The sequence below is a fragment of the Gavia stellata genome, unplaced genomic scaffold (genome assembly GCF_030936135.1).
Source record: "Gavia stellata isolate bGavSte3 unplaced genomic scaffold, bGavSte3.hap2 HAP2_SCAFFOLD_549, whole genome shotgun sequence".
NCBI classification, from domain to species: Eukaryota; Metazoa; Chordata; class Aves; order Gaviiformes; family Gaviidae; genus Gavia; species Gavia stellata.
The window spans coordinates 9,332-26,065 of record NW_026776668.1 but is presented as its reverse complement, the minus strand read 5'-3'; the positions used below and the strand labels follow the sequence as shown (position 1 = coordinate 26,065).

Genomic DNA, 16,734 nt, shown 5'->3' with positions numbered 1-16,734 from the left:
AAAACCCCCAAACTTGTGGTTGTGCTGGCCACGTTTCATCTCCTTAATGAAAAATGTGTTGAAAGAAAAGCTTGTAGAAAGCTGAAAACACAGATTGATGTTGTGTTTCAGTGGAGGATTATTGACTGAATGCTTTTGTGTAACTTACAATTAGTCAAAATAAAAATTTAAATTTTATTAATTAATTCAAGTTTTAGTTTGTCTCGCATTTAAACTTGCATCCTGCTTGTACTGAAAGACTGCAAAGTTGTCTTTCCTGACACTTTACTAGAAGTATTTTCTTCCTGATTTCACAAAATGCTTGTTTCTCTTCTTGAATGTCTCATGATATCATGAAACAGTTACATCTCATTTTCCTGTTTCGCAGTTGATCTTTCTGTTTTTGTCTAAGTAGAAACTAGATACTGAATTATTCAAGTGCTGAACTATTGGAGGGAACCCAGGTTATTCTTTAAGGAGTAGCGCAACTCTGGAGTGGGTATGCTCTTTTCACAGACAAGTGGATTGCTGGTCCAAAAAGCCTTCTTTGTGGCAGCTGTTTTTGTAAGACTACAAATGAGTTCTCGGTGTTGCCTTGTTACGGCTTTCTTAAATTTAACTTCTTTTTATCTTAATCTCTCTAATGCATGGTGTTGCAGAAGCTACTTTGGGCTTGTCAAGATCTGGACAGCTGTCGTGTGCTTTTGGAATTTTATTGGGAGACATGGAGGAAAGATGGAGTGCAGCGAAGGAAGGAACTACCTAAAATTTTTGATACCTTCTCTTTTTAGAAAATGAAGTGTTCATAACTTGAGACTAGAAATCAGTCTACATCTAGAATCTGAAACTGAGAACTAAAAACTGACTAAAAATTGCCATAGCTGGGACAGGAATTACCTACAGAGGAATTTTGGGAACTGTATAGGAAATTGCCTGCTAGTTTCTGGTCATTATTAAATCGATGTCTTGATTTAGTTTGTGTGTGTGTATATGCCTATATTAAATCAAACAAACCAAAAAACCCCAGTGCTGGGGTGGTAGGCAGAAATTATCCAGTGTGGTTTCTTTTTTGTGAAATTAGGTAACTTCTTTTTAAGCTGATACATTTACGTACCTCTGGAAATGTCATTTTTGTTCAACAGAACAAAAATACTGGCTACAAATTCTGGCTCAAGTAACTTTTTACAAATCCATCTCTTGAATGTTCTCCTTTATAGGCTGATAATGAAGCTGGAGCTGAGTGCAAGTATTGCAAGTATGATAGCTGTATGTGAGACTAGGAGGTGGTGAAGAGGGCAACCGCCTTTCTGCTCAAGATAGTGATGCTTCTGGCCACAAGTGCGTATGAAAGTGCTCTATTCCTGCTTGGATTGCTGATAATGTCTCTCAGGGTTTCACACGGGGACTGATCTATGTAATGGACTTGGAAGACAGGATGTCTTCCAGCCTTCAGCAAGTTTGTGGACTATGCCGACCTGGGGGAAGTGGTTGATAGTCTAGAAACCAGTGCTGTGGTTCAGAGGGACCTTAAAAGACTAGAAAAAGGGCTAGCGGAAACCATATGATACTTAGCAAAGGCAAATGCAAAATCCTAGGGTTGGCATAACCCCAGCTAGTGGTAAAGGTGGGGGTGGGCAGCCTGACTAGAGAGCAGCTTTGCAGAAAAAGATTTTGGGATTCAGGTAGACAAGAATTGAACAGGAGTCAGCAATGTATTCTTGTAGCAAAAAAAGGCAAACTGCATCCTGGGCTGTGCTAGCAAGAGTGTAGCCAGCAGGTCTGGGAGAGTGATCCTTCAGGTCTCGTGGTACCTGTGAGACAGCGTTTGGAGTGCTGTGTCCAGTGAGCCAGCTTGCGCCCGGTTTTGGGCTCCCCAAAACGAGAGAGGTTGATGTAGTGGAGCGAGTCCAACGGAGGGCCACCAAGATGGTTTGGGAGCACACGATGTATGAGGAGAGACTGGGAAGACTGGGTTTCTTCAGCCTTAAGAAGAGAAAGCTCATGGAAGATCCTAGTTGCAGATAGGAATAGCCAGGAGGAAGGTACAGAGAAAATGGAGTCAATCGCCTGTCAAAGGTGTGCAGTGAAACAAAAGACAGCAGAGTCTTGCTCTTGACAAAGTGGCAGTTAAGATTTTTAGCATCCAGTGCGTAACTTATTGCTCATGCTGTCCACCTTTCTATAGAGGAGATGCCAATATAGAAAGTTTTCCAACATTTCTCGAGTATCTCTCGTCAGTCCCTTTTTAAGAAAGCATGTTATTTTTTTTACAGTGAGTCATCTGGGAAGTTCAGCTAGAATGTCAAGAAGGGATTTAATCTTTTTTGTACTCTACAGTGAAGTAGTTACTCAGTAGGTATTGCTGACATAATCCAAATTTCAAACATTTCTTGAAATTAACATTGTTTGCACTATGCAAAAAATAACAAAAAAAAAAAGTTTTGCAAGAGCTATTTTCTAAATCGATGCCTCTCTCTGTTGCTAGAATTTGTTAGTTTAATGTCAAACTGTTCTAAACTTGAGGAAAAGATAGAAATATTCACTAAGGTGAAAGATTGTCTGTTGTCACAGCATCTTGGACAGCTATTACCTAAATAAGTGTTTTGATTAGCCTGTTTCCTGTACGTTCCTAAGCTTTAGAGTCACCAACACTTATTGAAGAGATGCTGGAATGAAGTTCTGGGTCTAGTAAATTAAATGTGACCTTTACTTGCAGTTACTGCTTCATTATAAGGGAAATGGTCAAGCACTGTTTCTAGTGTCTTCTATCTAATTGCAAGATTGAAGAAAAAAAGAGGGTAGAAAAGACGCATCGGATAGACTTTTATGGCTAACTAGGAGTTGTAACAATGCAACCTGCCTTGTAAGTTGGCTTAGCTGAAACTGGGCATAGGTATAATGATGTCTTCTAATGATAGAAATAAGTTTTTATGACTTGTTGCAAAAATCTTATTCTAATATTATTCCTTATCCCTGTTTATTGGGCGGATTTTCTACCCTGTTCTTGATTTGAACTCTGTTCAAGAGACGCGGAAGTCTTTTTTCTTTTCTTTTTTTCCTTGCCTTTCTTTCACCTGTTTCAAAAATGTTCTTTCTGTACAAGAACCCTTTGTTGCTTTCAAGAGTGGCTATATCCAAAGGTGAAAACTGAGGGCTGTGCTACAGTTTTTCACAGCAAAGCCTACCTCTGTCTGGGGGGAGAGCGCAGCGTGAATCTGCAATATACAGAGCGTGCGGTAACAGCGATGCTGATTAAAAATCAGGAACTGCATCAGCTTAAAAACAGGTGAAGGGAAACCAGCAGAAGAGCTGAACCTGTTTTTGTATCTGCTTTTACAGTGTGAAGGTAGGCAGTGTTCTCAACAAATCTTGCATACCGTCCTGTGGGAACACAAAGCTTCTTTGTTAGTCTGAGCCATGCAGAAATGTGTGGACCAGATGCAATCAGCGTAGGGCTGTACCATGGTACTTGTTCATGTTCTGAAAACTATATAGCTGATGGTGGCTTTATTGGTTCTAAAACTGGTTTTGGTTTCTTGGCAGCATGACTCCCTGTATAGTTTAGATATGCCTGCAGACCTGCTAGAGTGCTCCCTTTCAGATACACCCTGGAGGAAGAAACTCCCATGGTACAGACAAGTAATGCCTCCTGTGAAAAAGAGGAAGCAGGTGAGTTGGGACCTCTCAAATACCGTGAGCCAAATGTTTGTTTGGGAAGGGAATTCAGTATGTGTGCCACTTAACAGTACTTTCTCTCCAAAAAACGGAACCGAACGTGTATAGTCAGACACAGAAGGAACTGACTTGTGAAGCGGGTAGTCATATCAGCATTTGTTGGCATCTATAGGTTTCTGGTTCTGTGGAGTGGATGGGTTTTGGCCCAAGCTTCTTGAATGTATTTTGATGGATGAAGCAGTTAAATATGCTTGGTTTTTTGTGATAACTGTTACAAATCTGTAATATAAAAACTCACCTACACAATGTATGTAGGTGAGCAGGCACTTCTTTATTGCAGCGCTGGATGCACAGGGGATCATTCCACCTAGTGTGCGTGTTTAGTTTCTCTGCTACAGAAGTTGTATACAATCAAAGTATACATATCCATCATATTTCCAAGAAACAATTAAATATTCATACAATTTCCGAGAACTCATTAGTATGTGTAAATGCTCGTGACGCATGCGCCTTCAGGTACACAGGTGGTTGTCTAAGGTGCTCTGGTGGTCGTCCATAGTCTTCCTCACTGCTTCAGTGAATGTCCATGAAGGAAGTAGCAGTACAAGGGGAAGGAAGGCTTTTTAAAAACCACGTACTGTAGTGTGCTATTGAGAGGCATAAAAGAGCGGGAAGTTCCCAATATCCGCTGATCCTACTTTCTAGAGCACTAATCAAACATTTTCTGTGTGTGTGGTTGAGATGTTTATGTGCCTTCCTGGCATATTGTAAGAATGAACTGAATAACTTTTTTTTTAATTATTTTTCTGCTAACATTATGCTCAGTGGTAGCTGAGACATGCATGTAAGAATAATTAAGTAACTCTTCTTGACATGAATGTGGTTTTCCTCTTCATTCTCTTTTTCTTTTCAGTGGAATCTGGCTGAAAATCTATTCCGGTTGTTTTCAGCCAAAAAGGACAATTTGGAAAATGAAGTCTGAACCACCAGAAACTGTTTCCTTGGGCTGCGCTGCTCTACGTGATAGAAAGCCTGGGTACTGGAAGAAAGAATACCTCTTCAAACAAATAGCTGCTGTCAAAATGAGAGTAAGGCGACTTGTTAAACCTGTAGATCCTTCTACAGGTCTTCCATGTAAAAACAAAGAAGCTATGAAGTAAGCAATGCCTTGTCACAGAAGATGTTGACTTGAGAACAATGTACAGAGTATTAATGACTTGGAAAATGCTGGGGGGATAGGGAAGTAGAACTATAAAATATGTATCATAATGGGAAGATACGATGATAGCCTATAAATGACCTAGCCTGAGAAACACAAGTAGCAGTTAGTAGAAATTTTAAATTTCTGTTGGAAGCATAGTTTAAGTTTTGTCACTTTGAGAATCTTTTTTTTAAACACCCCTCTCCCTTCTCGATTCCTAAATAACAGAGCCTCTGGCTTGAGGTGGAGAATTGTTCTAAAGGACAAAAATGGAAAGGAACACGTAATGGAGAAGACAAACCTGTCGATTAAGGACACATCTGTTACTATACTTTGGTATAGTACAAATTGGCCATGCTTAGACATCCTGTCAAGCCTGAAACTGTTTGGAGTTATGCCATTGCTTCCTGAGCAAAGCAGAGCTCCCAGCAAGAATGGGTGAGTGTTAATAGAGGATTTTTGAGGGGGTTTTGGTGTAACTGGGTGATAATGTGTCTGTAGGAGCTATCTGGCCTTGGTTTGACTTAACAAGTTAACTCTTTCTTAGAAAGCCTCTCTGTAATATTTCTTCCAAAGCCTGTGTCCTTCTCTTCATTGCTCGGGCTTTTTAGCAAGAGATGGGTATAATCCAGCAAGCTCTGACATGAATTCATAGGTTAATGTAGCTACTGACATGCAAGATACAGACTGATAGGTCCTGCCTTGGCAAGCTGAATCTAAGGCATAGCTCGAAATGAGCATGAAACAAACATGTAAATCTAGGAGAATTTAATGTGAGACATTGAGAGTGGAACTGCTGATGGCTACAATGGGGTGATCTCTGTTACTAAGGTTTATTTTTTTCTGTTGGATAGGTGTGTATGTGAATGGAGGGAACTTGGTGTTTGGCTGCGTGTACAATATAAGTATATGCATATAAAAAAAATAGCCCACAGCACAATGTGGGATAGCTGTTGTTTTGTAACTTAAGTGTGTACTATATTCTTCTGGCATTATATTCTGAGCAAAGATGTTTAAATTAAAAGTGTGTATTTGAGGTATGTACGTATTTGGTTGCTGTCAAGGAGTTTTCCACATGTCTCTGTCTTACGTGTCATTTTAATACATACAGTATCAGCTACATGCTGCTTACACAAACCCCCTAGCAGTAGAGCTCTGAAAAGAGAGAATTGTTGTTCACCTTTGTGAAATGTTGTTCACCTTTGTGAATTTCAGTTGTTAGGTGTTGAGATCCTGCTCGTATGCTGTAGTTGTTTAAAAGTGATTTTATGGCTGTGCATGCTGAATGCTTTCCAAACTGTTTCCATCATGTGCTGTTGGTCAGACTTCAGAGTGAAAAATGAAATTGGGCTGAACTTTTACATAAATAAGGAGACATAGTCTTGTTGCTACATTCTGTCTCTTCTTTTCAAAGACCTCGTCGACGTTCCTTAATTGCTGAATACCATCTTGCTAACCTGACTGAAAGTAGTGTAGCCGTTGGTGCTGATGAGCTTGGCCAGCTCTTCAGTCTGAATCCAGGACTCGTCGTAGGACTTTGGAAGGTAAGATAACATTTTGTTTCAATACTTTATTATGACTTGAAGAAACAGATTCTTTTGCCTTGTAGTTTGGGATTTTGAGAGTTTTTTAGGGTTTGGGGTTTGGTTTTTTTCATCTTCCTTTTTTTCTCTGAGTTTTGAAAGCTCTTGTCTAAACTTACAACAAGGAAATACAGGTAGGGACAGCTAGTTGATGATTTATTGTATTCTAAAGAGCTGTCGCAGGAGTATCTGTACTTTTAAAACAGAAAAATCCACCTCTAATTCAAAGAACCATTATGTGTCATAGTGTATTAGATACTGTACTCGTCTTACTTCTGTGTTCAACTGTATTTATTTTGCAGTCTTCACATGCCAGAGTTTGACATCCTAAAGATATTTTAAATTGAATGGTTTGAGGAGAGACGTGTTTCTTCCCCTGACTCATGCCTTGCCCTGTCCCCATCACTCAAAGTGATGAATTCCCACAAGGCAACTTTGCTAGTGGTTTCCTTTAATCTACATCACCGGGTAGTCGTATCCTGCTCCCGCAGTAGGAATGCTGTAAATTGAGCCCTTTTGGGGATACTCAATTCTTGGTATTCAGTGTCTAAGTTAAGGGGTTAGTCTCTGCAGGCTGTGTGTAGAGATGAATGTCTTTAGAGAGCAATGCAGAACATCTGAAGTAGACTTCTACTCTAAAGGAATCTGCGTCATTGCACTGGATACCCAGAGCCCTAGGTGTCTGCCTGAAGTCGCATACGGTTGGATGCTATGGAAGCCTGCCTCGGGTGCTCTGCTCTTGGACTGAATTCGGAGGTGGCAGCTCTTTCTTCCTCCCCCAGCCACGTTACTGACATAGACTTGTATTATTTGGCCCTGGCAAGGAACTACCCTCAGGGAACCTGTGAACAGTTGCTGTGAGCTGTGTCTCGTTTCCATCGGGAAACTCTTGCTACCTCAAATGTGCACAATCAGCAGAGGAGTTGTTTAAAACCACAGAAGGGATATTTGTTTCACTCTTCCTTAAAGGTGTCCATTTCCTAGAAAACTGGAGCCTGGCTGTCCTGCGTGAGCCTATTATGGGTTGCCTCAATCTCTGAAAAGCTCTGATCAGTGAAGAGCCGTTTCTTTCGTATCTTCAAAAGTTTAGTAGAATGGTGTCCCTGCGTTGGTGTCCCTATGGTCATGCTAGCACGTTACCCCTTCCCGTGCTTGGAAAGAGAACTCTTTCAGCATCTGGAAATGGTTCCGCCATCATGAAGTTCCACAAAGTTGTTAAGCACTGAGTGCCTCACTCCAGTATATTCTTCCTGCTTACTTTTCTGAACAGCTGTTCTTATTCTCTCTGTGGGCAGAGTAACATTAGACAGTTAACTGTAGACGGGTGTAATAATGTTAAAAATTTTTGAATGTCCTTCTGAGTTAGAGCAGTCTCAGACTTCATTAGTCTGCTACCAGCTTTCCTTTTAGGTGTCATTTCTTTGGTTCTCTTGATGTACAGTAGTTAAATACAGGTTGTCTCAATCACTTGAGAACAGTCTCACCGTAGCGAACCACTGGTAACGTTGCAACAACAGTTACGGTATATTGGCTGTAATTGCAGTAGTACCTCTTTCCATGCATGTACATCCCTGGAAATGTGTTCAGTTCACCACAAAGCTGAAAAAGAGCTCAAATACAGCTGATGACTGTATTTTTGCACACGTGTAACAAACAGACTGTGGGAAAAACCTGTAACTGTGGCTCTGTGGTTTCTAAAGACTTTGTTGGAAGATCTTGGCTTCAGCGTGTTCACCACTTTCCTGAGCTTTCTAGAAAGAAATCTGGCCTGTGTTGAGTTAGAACATTTTAGTATAAGATGGGCAGATGACTGGAGCCATGTGAATTTGGCACTTCTTTGGGCAGTCAAGCTTTTCAGTTGGGTGCCAAATGTTCTCCGCTTCAAATAAAGCGGACATTGCTGCAAGCTGGCATTGGGCTGCTTTTGGCTGCAGGATAATCTTTTGCCAATTGTGTGTCAGAAGTTTCTCTCAAAAATTGTACATACTGAAAATCGAAACCTTCACGATGGGCAGCTGTTCTGCATTCAGAGAATATCAGCTTCTGCTGGCCGGTGGCTTACTGTTTGCCAAAGCTGTTTCATACAGAAAGAATCCAGTTGGTGTTTTTTACAGGGTCTGATGATTTCTGTGACCGTAACCTTCCCCAAGCACAAACACTCGGTATCCTGTGGGGGTATCCTGTGAATGGCTCTTGAAGCAGGTCTCAGGAGCTACTAGCCTTTTCTTTGAAAGTAGCAAGACCTTTTTATCACTGCGGGCTCCCAGTCAGATATGTAATCGCAAAAGCAAATTTACCTGCTCTTGGCACCTACAACATCTGCAGTCCGTTCTACAGCTCCACTGCCTGAGGTGTGAAGAACCACATCCCTTTGTTTCCTTTCAATCTGCCAAGGGTGAATTTCATTTCAAGTTCTCTGTTTCTTGCATGATGAGGCGCAAACCGTAATTCCTTCTTCTCTCCTTCTCTTCCCTCATGATACCATAGATCTTTTTCCACCTGCCTCTGAATTCTCCTTCCATAACACCTCAACTGCATTTCCTTTGCTTCATTTTAAGCCCATTCCTCCTTGTCCTCAACACGGTGCATGGGGAGAAGTCAATTCCCTGTTTCTTTGCAGCATCCTTTGAGACATTTAGAGGCCCTTACACAGCTCTCTTCTGCCTTCTCTTCCTGACCTTAAACAACAAGTCCATTCACCCTGTGATTAATCCTTCTTCAGAGACCATGTTTTCCAAAAGCCTCATCCTTCTTAGTCGTATTCTCCAGGTGCCTCTGATAGGCATGTATCTCTTTGGAACGGTGATCCTCAGAAACGGACACTGTGTCAGCAGAGACCCCAGCCCAGGCATGACTCTGGGAGCAGTATTCCATCAGCCCTCAGTGATTTGATCGAGACTAACCTCCGTTAGCCTGCTTATGGAACACCAGGTGCGAGGGTGTGGAGGCTTTCTGGAGTCCACATCCAGGTACCTGCCCTTGACAAGCTGTTCCGCTGTCAGAGAAGGAAACTGATTTGTTGCTCTTTTTGCACAGCCCCCTCTTTGTTGTCATTTTTTGTTGTGGTTGCCTGAATACACCCAAACTATTGGATCATTTCTTTTTTCAAGTATTTTTTTGGGTGGGAATGGAAATTTAACTCACGAGTTGAAATAACATGATTTCATTTTCCAATGAAATTAATGACTTTTCAATTTGTTTTCATTTTTCTTTGCTCCTCCTCCCGCTTCTTATCAATTCTTCACCATCCTGCCGTGACAAACCGTGTTGCTCTGGGGACACGGTTGAACCCTGCGGGGCCAGTGGGGCTGGTGCACATTCTTGGACCACAGACGCACTTTCCTTTTCAGAAACCGGCCTGAGTGCATTCAGCACGAGCGTTTGTTTTCATGATTCCTGCAGCTTTTATTGTGCCTGTTCTCGTCTGTGTTTAGTGAGGGCCAGTTATCAAAGTGGGGTCCCTCTCCCTTTGTGGTGGTCAGGCAAGAAACAAATGCCTGACGTCAGAGACAGTCAGTCATACGTCAGATGAGCTCAGAGTTGAGTGCCCAGCCTCCCTGCTGTCTTCATAAGGCACCTCCAGCAGTCAGGAGGAGGGGAGAGAGGCGGGTGGTGCAGTTCGTGTCTTCCTGCTGCGATGCTGATGCCCTAAACCCCTCCGCCACGGAGCCAGACGTGCGTCTCTCTCTCTCAGGAGGCTGCAAGTTTGAACCAGCCCCACCCAGCTCTTCCAGGTCCAATAGGTTCCATTTTAGCAAGATGCAGCCCAAGTTATGGTTGCGCCCTCAAAAGAAGAGAATACCCATGATTTCCACTTTGTTGTTCAGGCTTTCCCAGTTTGGCAGAAGCCCTTCTGGTCACCCTTCCCTGCCAACCCGTGCCTGGAGTAACTACTGGACAAACTGCCATGAAGTCACCCTGTTAAATTGGGCCCTGAGGAAAGGCCTTGCTCTTTGCGGCAACCCCTCGGACAGCCGGGGTTTGCTCCCGGGTTTTCCTCAGGGCTGTTCTACGCTCGGCACTGCCAAAGGGCACGTCTGCACTGGGAAAGATCAAAACCTGGGAAATACCAGAATGTGAGAGCTTTCCAGAGCTGTTTCTGGAAGAACTGAATTATGCACGTTATGCACGAAGCTGAAGCAAACCCATCAGTGGGAATTTCGAGGAGTATTTTCCCTGTGTCAGTGCTCAAGGACTCAGAGTAGTTGCTGAAACAGTGAAATGCTGAACTTTGCTATTGGGCTTGTAATGGGCGGACCTCAAAGTGCTCGACAAAGACCATCATTTATATCCGTGGGGTGTTTTAGAGATGAGCAGATGGCTTCTGGAGATGTAGTGTTTCCTCTCACACTGTAACTGGTTAGTAATATGTCTCTTAAAGAAGGCCTCCATGAGACAGTGTCGTTGTGGATGCCGCGACACGTATTCTGCCTGTGCTGAACCAAAGCTGTGTCTGGACAAGAAGGGAAGAAGAGCTTTCCGCACACTCAACTACGGAGTTTTACCAAGTGTATTCCCAGTTTATTCCTTGATGTTTTGTTCCAAGATGCAGGTTGTTGATACTGAGGTGGAAGAGCGTTAGGGGGCTTGGCGAAATCCCCGGTCAGCGGCGAGGAGGACTTTGTGGCTGTGGTGCCCTCTGCAAGGCCCAGGCCCTGTGCTTTGACTGGCTGTGTGCCCGTCTTGTTGTTGGGAAGAGGCTCCTGTCTGGGGGGGAAAGCTGAGGGGGAACCAAAGGCAGTGTCGGCTGGGCCTTGCCACTCCTGCACCGAGCTGCGCGCAGCCTCAGCCCTCCCTGTGGCCCTGAGCCCCCTGAGCCCTCTGGCTACCCCCGCGTCGGGGCTGTGTCAGGGTGGGCAGCACTGGGTGGCTCGGCCTGGCCTGGCCGGGCCTGGCCCAGGGCTGCCGAAGGGCCAGGCCGGGCAGGGACTGGCAGGAGGCCCCGGGCCCAGCTGGGGCTGCCGGCCCTGTTGCCTAGCAACGGGGGCCAGGGTGGGTGCCATTGGCCACGCCCAGAGGTGTTGAGGCTGCTGGCCAATGGGGTGGCGCTGTGCTGTAGGAGAGAGAGGCTGGGTGGCCAGTAGGGGTGCAGCCTCTGCCTGCCCCGCCTGAGGGTGGAGGCCGGGGCCTTCCTGCGGGCAGCTGCTTGTGTTGCTGTCGCTGAGCGCCCTCGGTAGGAGCTGCCCTTGCAGCAGCGAGGCAGGGCCCGGCCCGGCCCGGCCCGGCGCAGGGGAGCAGCCTGGCGGCTGTGCGCAGGGCCTGGCTGGAGCCGGGCTGCTTTAGGGCGGAGGTGCCTCAGCGAGCTCTCCGCAGGAGGGGCCGGAGCAGGTCTGTAGCACGGGGCTGGGGCTTGCCCCAGGCTTGGCTTCACGTGGGGTTTGGCCAGGGCCGGGGCTGGGGCTGGGGCTGAGGCGAGGGGCCGTTAGGGCTGGGCAGGGCTTGCCTGCCCTACCCTGAGCTACAGCTGGGGGGCTGGGGGGGGGGGCAGAAACCAGCCAAGGGCATTGTGCTCAGGGAGCTCCCATCATCCTGTGCTGGACATGGGGAGGAGGGGTCTGGCTTGAGAAATACCCATGGCCATGTACATCACCGCCAAGCCAAGCAGGAGCTGCTGGAGCAGGCTTAATTCTAGCAGTGCCCAGCTTTGTGAAGCTTGACTGAAAAGGTGGTGTGGAGTCATCTCTTCAGAGCAGTGTCATGAGCGTGTCTTTGCTGGTGGTGTGGGTGCCAGTTGCCCTTCCATCCCTGCTGCTCACAGGGGGAGGAGGGGACTCGCTTTCAGAGAGGCCCCGCTGCCCTCACGCTTGAGAAAGTCTTGTAGGGTCTAGTTTCAAGTGCGCTGGCTTGCACATTGTTTTCCCTGCTAAGTGCAGAATTTGCTGCGTTCTGGTGTTTGGCAACCCAGAAGTGAGTCGCTCTGTGTTATTGTTCTTCTGTATCACAGTGTAGTAATGCTGCTCGTCTCTTGCAGGATCTTCTGACAAGCTTGAAACTAAGGTGAGGCGACTAGAGCAGACTGGTCACCAAGTTGGCTTCTCTGCGATACAGGGCAGGGATGCGCTCTTAGATGTCTTTGAAGCTTGATGGTAAGAAACACAAGTTGCAAAGAAAGAGTATTCTGGAGGTGAGAAGTTGAATGGAAGCAAAACCTGGTAGAAAGGAATGCCTTGTTTAGCTGACACCTAGTCCAGATTTCACAAGCTAGTGTAGCGGTAGCTCGTGTTCCCACTCGTGCTTAGTGATGGTGCGGGATGCTTTGACCCGACTGAAAGCCACATGTAGCCTGTTCTGCCTTCTCCTAGCTTTTCCTGTATGCGTATCCTCCAAGTACCAGTACCTGACAGCTCCTCTCGGTCTGTCTGACAGGTCCGCTTGCACCCAGCCACACGAAATGGGGACGTTTAGCAGCAGCACCTCAGATTATTCTAGAATAGCCTTTGCTTTGAAATGCATTACTTCTTGCTAGAAAGTGGGAAAAGGCCAAGGCCAAACCACCTTCCACTTGACGTATTTCATAAAAATTCATCTCTGTTCTTAGATCAGCCTGTTCTGTCCAAGGCTTATTGCATTCCTGAAGGGCAATCTCCTTGGTTCCTTCCTCTCTGCCTTCCCAAGGGGAATTCACTTAGTAGGGTGGAGGGATTCCCGTTTCTGCTTGGTAGAGACGGTGTCATAGCTGGCACTTGTGGTAGCATCTTGCATTTGGGAAAAGCAAGCGAGGAACACTTGTTCCCTGTGGGGAGGCCAGTAGCAAGGTTTCTAGTTGTTGTGGACCCTTGCAGAGTAATATCGCTCCTGAGCCATCCTGAGATAGCTGTCGTGGGTCAACATGCTTTCCCTTTGCTCTATGTGGTTCTCTGTGCTTGAAGCATAGTCCTGCCTGCAGTTATATTTAAATGGGGATGTTTTTATGGATGCTATTTCTGTAAAAGTCCTGATAGTTTATAAGTCTGTAAATACTGATACCTGTATGGAGATTTCTATTGTCTAGCTATAAAGACTTTTCTATTTAGCCCGAAGGGGGATGTCTCTGTATCAGATACCACCCAAAAGTCTGACCAGTTCATTGAGTTACTGGGTGCCCTCCCCAACAGGGTGAAAGCAAGTTTAGCTGAATGTGGTTTCTTCTTCCTCCCCAGGGAGAGAAAGGTGGGGGGAGGAACTTGAGCTGAACGTGGCCAGCTTTCCCCAGGAGGAGCTCTCCTGTGTCTTCTGATGTGCCTGCCAGCCCTGTGCTTTCTAGAACTGTTTTACTTGCCCCCGTGTGGCCTCAGATGGCTTCAGATGGGAAGACCTAGCCTTTAAACTCTGCCTTTGTTTCTGTTGCCTGGCTGCAATGGCTTTAGTGTGCCCTAGGCTTGCTGTGCTTTGGTTCTCTAGAAGCGATGGAAGGCAAGGGTTGCTGTCTTCAGCAAGTCCCCGGGTGTTCTAGGAGCAAGTATAGTGCTCTGCAAACGCTTTTGTAGAGCTCTTAACATGAGCAGTTGCTGGTGATGAATTTGGGGAATACTGGAGTTACATGAGAGATGGCTGGGGATTCGTAGACTGGGGTAGGTCAGGGGGGTCCTCCCGCTGCCATGTGGTCTGATTTCCTGCTCAGAGCAGGTCCAGTCGGATCATGTTGCTCCGTGCTGCATGCAGTCCTGTTTGGGGTATCTCCAAGGAGGGAGATTGAGCATCGTCTCTGGCAACTTGTTCCAGTGCTTGGGCACCCTCGTGGTGAGCACCTTTCCTTGTCTTGAGTCAGAATCCCACCCAGAAACACCCCCACACCCCCCCTGCCCACACATCCCTGCCCCGGGTAGCATCTTTTCTAGCTTTTCCCCTGTCCTTTGCCAGTTAAGTTGCCTTCCTGTTGAGCAGTGGCTTGTGTTTCCCTTAGGCTTCCTTCTGCTTCCAGAAGCCCTTCCTGTTGTCTTTCCTCTCTTCCTAGTTTGTCTCCAGCTAAGCTGTGGCTTTCCACAGTCCATCCCTGCATGCTTGCGCAGTGTCTCTCTGTTCGTCCTGGGTATCCCATCTCTGCCTGCGCCTTGGGTGTTCTTCCTTCTTGGTGTTTGAGCTGGGTCAGGAGTTTCCTGTCTGTCAGTGCTGGCCTTCTGCTACTTGTGACCAACTCTGTGTCTTGGCATGGGCCCTTCTGGTGTCTGGGGAGGTGGGGGCTGTTGTCCTTGAAGTTCAACCCGTTGCCCTGCTCCCCTTTGCCCTCCAGGCCGGTCTCCTGTTGGCTCCTGCCTAGAAGCTCTTCAGGAAGCAGCAGTCTGCTCTGCTGAAGTCCAGCATTGTGATTCTGCTGGTTTGCTTGCTTCTCTCTGGTTTTTAAATTCTACAACCGAATGGTGGCTGCAGCCCAGCGTGCCCTTGAACTTTGCATCCTTGATCAGTTTTTTCCATGTCTGTGGACAAGGAGTCCAGCGGAGGGTGGAGACGGGTGCCCCGTCATTCTGCTTTCACACACGGGGTGTGAGATGATGTTGCTCCATGCTGCTGTCCCCTGGACACCTCCTCACTGCCCCCGGCACCCTGCCTGCAGAGTCTGAGAAGCCTATGCTGGTGTATGTGGTTGCAGTTCCTCCCTGGGTTAGCCAGCCTGTTACAAATCTGTAATATAAAAACTCATCTACACAGTGTATGTAGGTGAGCAGGCACTTCTTTATTGCAGCACTGGATGCACAGGGGATCACTCCACCTAGTGTGCATGCTTAGTTTCTCTGCTACAAAAGTTGTATACAATCAAAGTATACATAGTCATCATATTTCCAAGAAACAGTTAACATATTCATACAGTTTCCGAGAACTCATTAGTATATGTAAATGCTTGTGACGCATGCGCCTTCAGGTACACAGGTGGTCGTCTAAGGTCCTCTGGTGGTCGTCCATAGTCTTCCTCATGGTGTCCTCTAGTTGAACCCCATCTTTGCGCATGCTCAGCTTGGTTGCAAAATTCCATTCTTGGAATCTTCTTAAGTTTTCCCCGGTTTACTGACCAGGCCTACAACTTATCATTCTCTTGACAGGCAAATTCTACCTATTCGCAATGCTACATTGTGCAACGGTTAGTTTATGATCAAATCACAGATAAATCATACCTGGTTACCTTCATACAGGATATATAATTTAATTTTTTAGTAATCGCTCTCTGGATTACACTATTCTATCAATATCCATACCTAAATTAATCAATGGTTATTTCTATTAATATTTATTGATTGGCATTCTTGATATCCGAATCAAGATGGGAAAGGTAAGGAATTTTCCAAGCAGCATCACTGGTGCATATCAGGTCACATTGTCACAGGACTCAAACAAGACTTTTCTATTCGATTCTTCATCGTTCCATCTCGTTACTATTAGTTCCTTAGAACAGAATAGCGACTCCCTGGTGAGGTTCCTAGGGTATCTTGTTTCTAACTTAAGAATCCTAACTTATGCCTTTGTATTTTATTATTTTATTTATTAATCAAATTTAAACTTTCTATATGATCATACTGTGATTATTTTTTAAAAAATCAGAGTATTTACAACAATTCCTCCCTTTGAAAGTTTTGAAAATTATTTCAATACTTCCATTTTAATCGGTTAAGTAGATTATGTGCATCAAGTATAGATGCCAAACGAGTTAATCGATTCATCATCCTCCAATTAATAATATATTATTGATAAAACAAGACTGATTAAAAATCAATATCAGGAGAACAACGATAGGGTGGCATAACTTATTTAGGATGCCTGTAGCAGTAGGTGACCACCCGAAAAGAGTGTCCCACCATTTATGTTCCGCATCCTTTTCCACCCTCCCTAAAACACGGTGTATTGCTTCCGCATTGTGATGAACAGTTATTAAAGTTCGTTGTCCATTTTCCTTGACCTTTTTCAAAATTTTGATTAAATCCTGGTGTTGTAGCAATTGTTTCACTAAAGTGAGATTCAATCCAATGGGTGTAGGCAGCAGTTCCTGAATTAATGTATAATTAGATTGCAAGAGCTGGTGAGGTGTGACCGGAGTCAAATAAGAAAAAAAATCACGTCCCATGATTTCAGTGAAATTACAAACACAAAAATCTGAGTGATTCCTAGGATCTATAACTACATCATCTATGGATATAAAATCACAAGCAGTTCTCAAACATACACAGCCCTTACCAATATATATATAAGCACTGTTTCAGGGTTTTCGTCAGGGCGAGTCTCAAAATGACAAACATTTTGTTCAGTATCTAAACAGATATCCTGACCTCTGATTGCATTACCTTCACAGATGAAGCCTTGTTGTTCTCGTACAACAACCCTTGTTGTTCA

General features: G+C 45.1%; 1 protein-coding gene across 1 annotated transcript; it reads left to right on the top strand.

The window, feature by feature from the left end:
• The first annotated feature begins 1,246 nt into the window (after positions 1 to 1,246).
• LOC132321194 (F-box only protein 15-like) lies at positions 1,247 to 12,469 on the top strand. The gene is made up of 5 exons (XM_059834763.1): positions 1,247 to 1,317; positions 4,568 to 4,810; positions 5,084 to 5,293; positions 6,270 to 6,399; positions 12,410 to 12,469. The coding sequence occupies exons 2-5, from the start codon at positions 4,626 to 4,628 to the stop codon at positions 12,437 to 12,439; spliced, it is 555 nt and encodes a 184-aa protein (XP_059690746.1). The 5' UTR covers positions 1,247 to 1,317; positions 4,568 to 4,625; the 3' UTR covers positions 12,440 to 12,469.
• The last annotated feature ends 4,265 nt before the right edge of the window (positions 12,470 to 16,734 follow it).

What these genes read in the sequence shown, in the direction of transcription:
- LOC132321194 (XM_059834763.1), top strand. Translation starts at nt 4,626, where the DNA reads ATGAAGTCTGAACCACCAGAAACTGTTTCCTTGGGCTGCGCTGCTCTA. An exon ending in AAAAACAAAGAAGCTATGAA is followed by an intron (nt 4,811 to 5,083) that starts GTAAGCAATGCC and finishes CCTAAATAACAG; the next exon opens with AGCCTCTGGCTTGAGGTGGA. An exon ending in AGAGCTCCCAGCAAGAATGG is followed by an intron (nt 5,294 to 6,269) that starts GTGAGTGTTAAT and finishes TTCTTTTCAAAG; the next exon opens with ACCTCGTCGACGTTCCTTAA.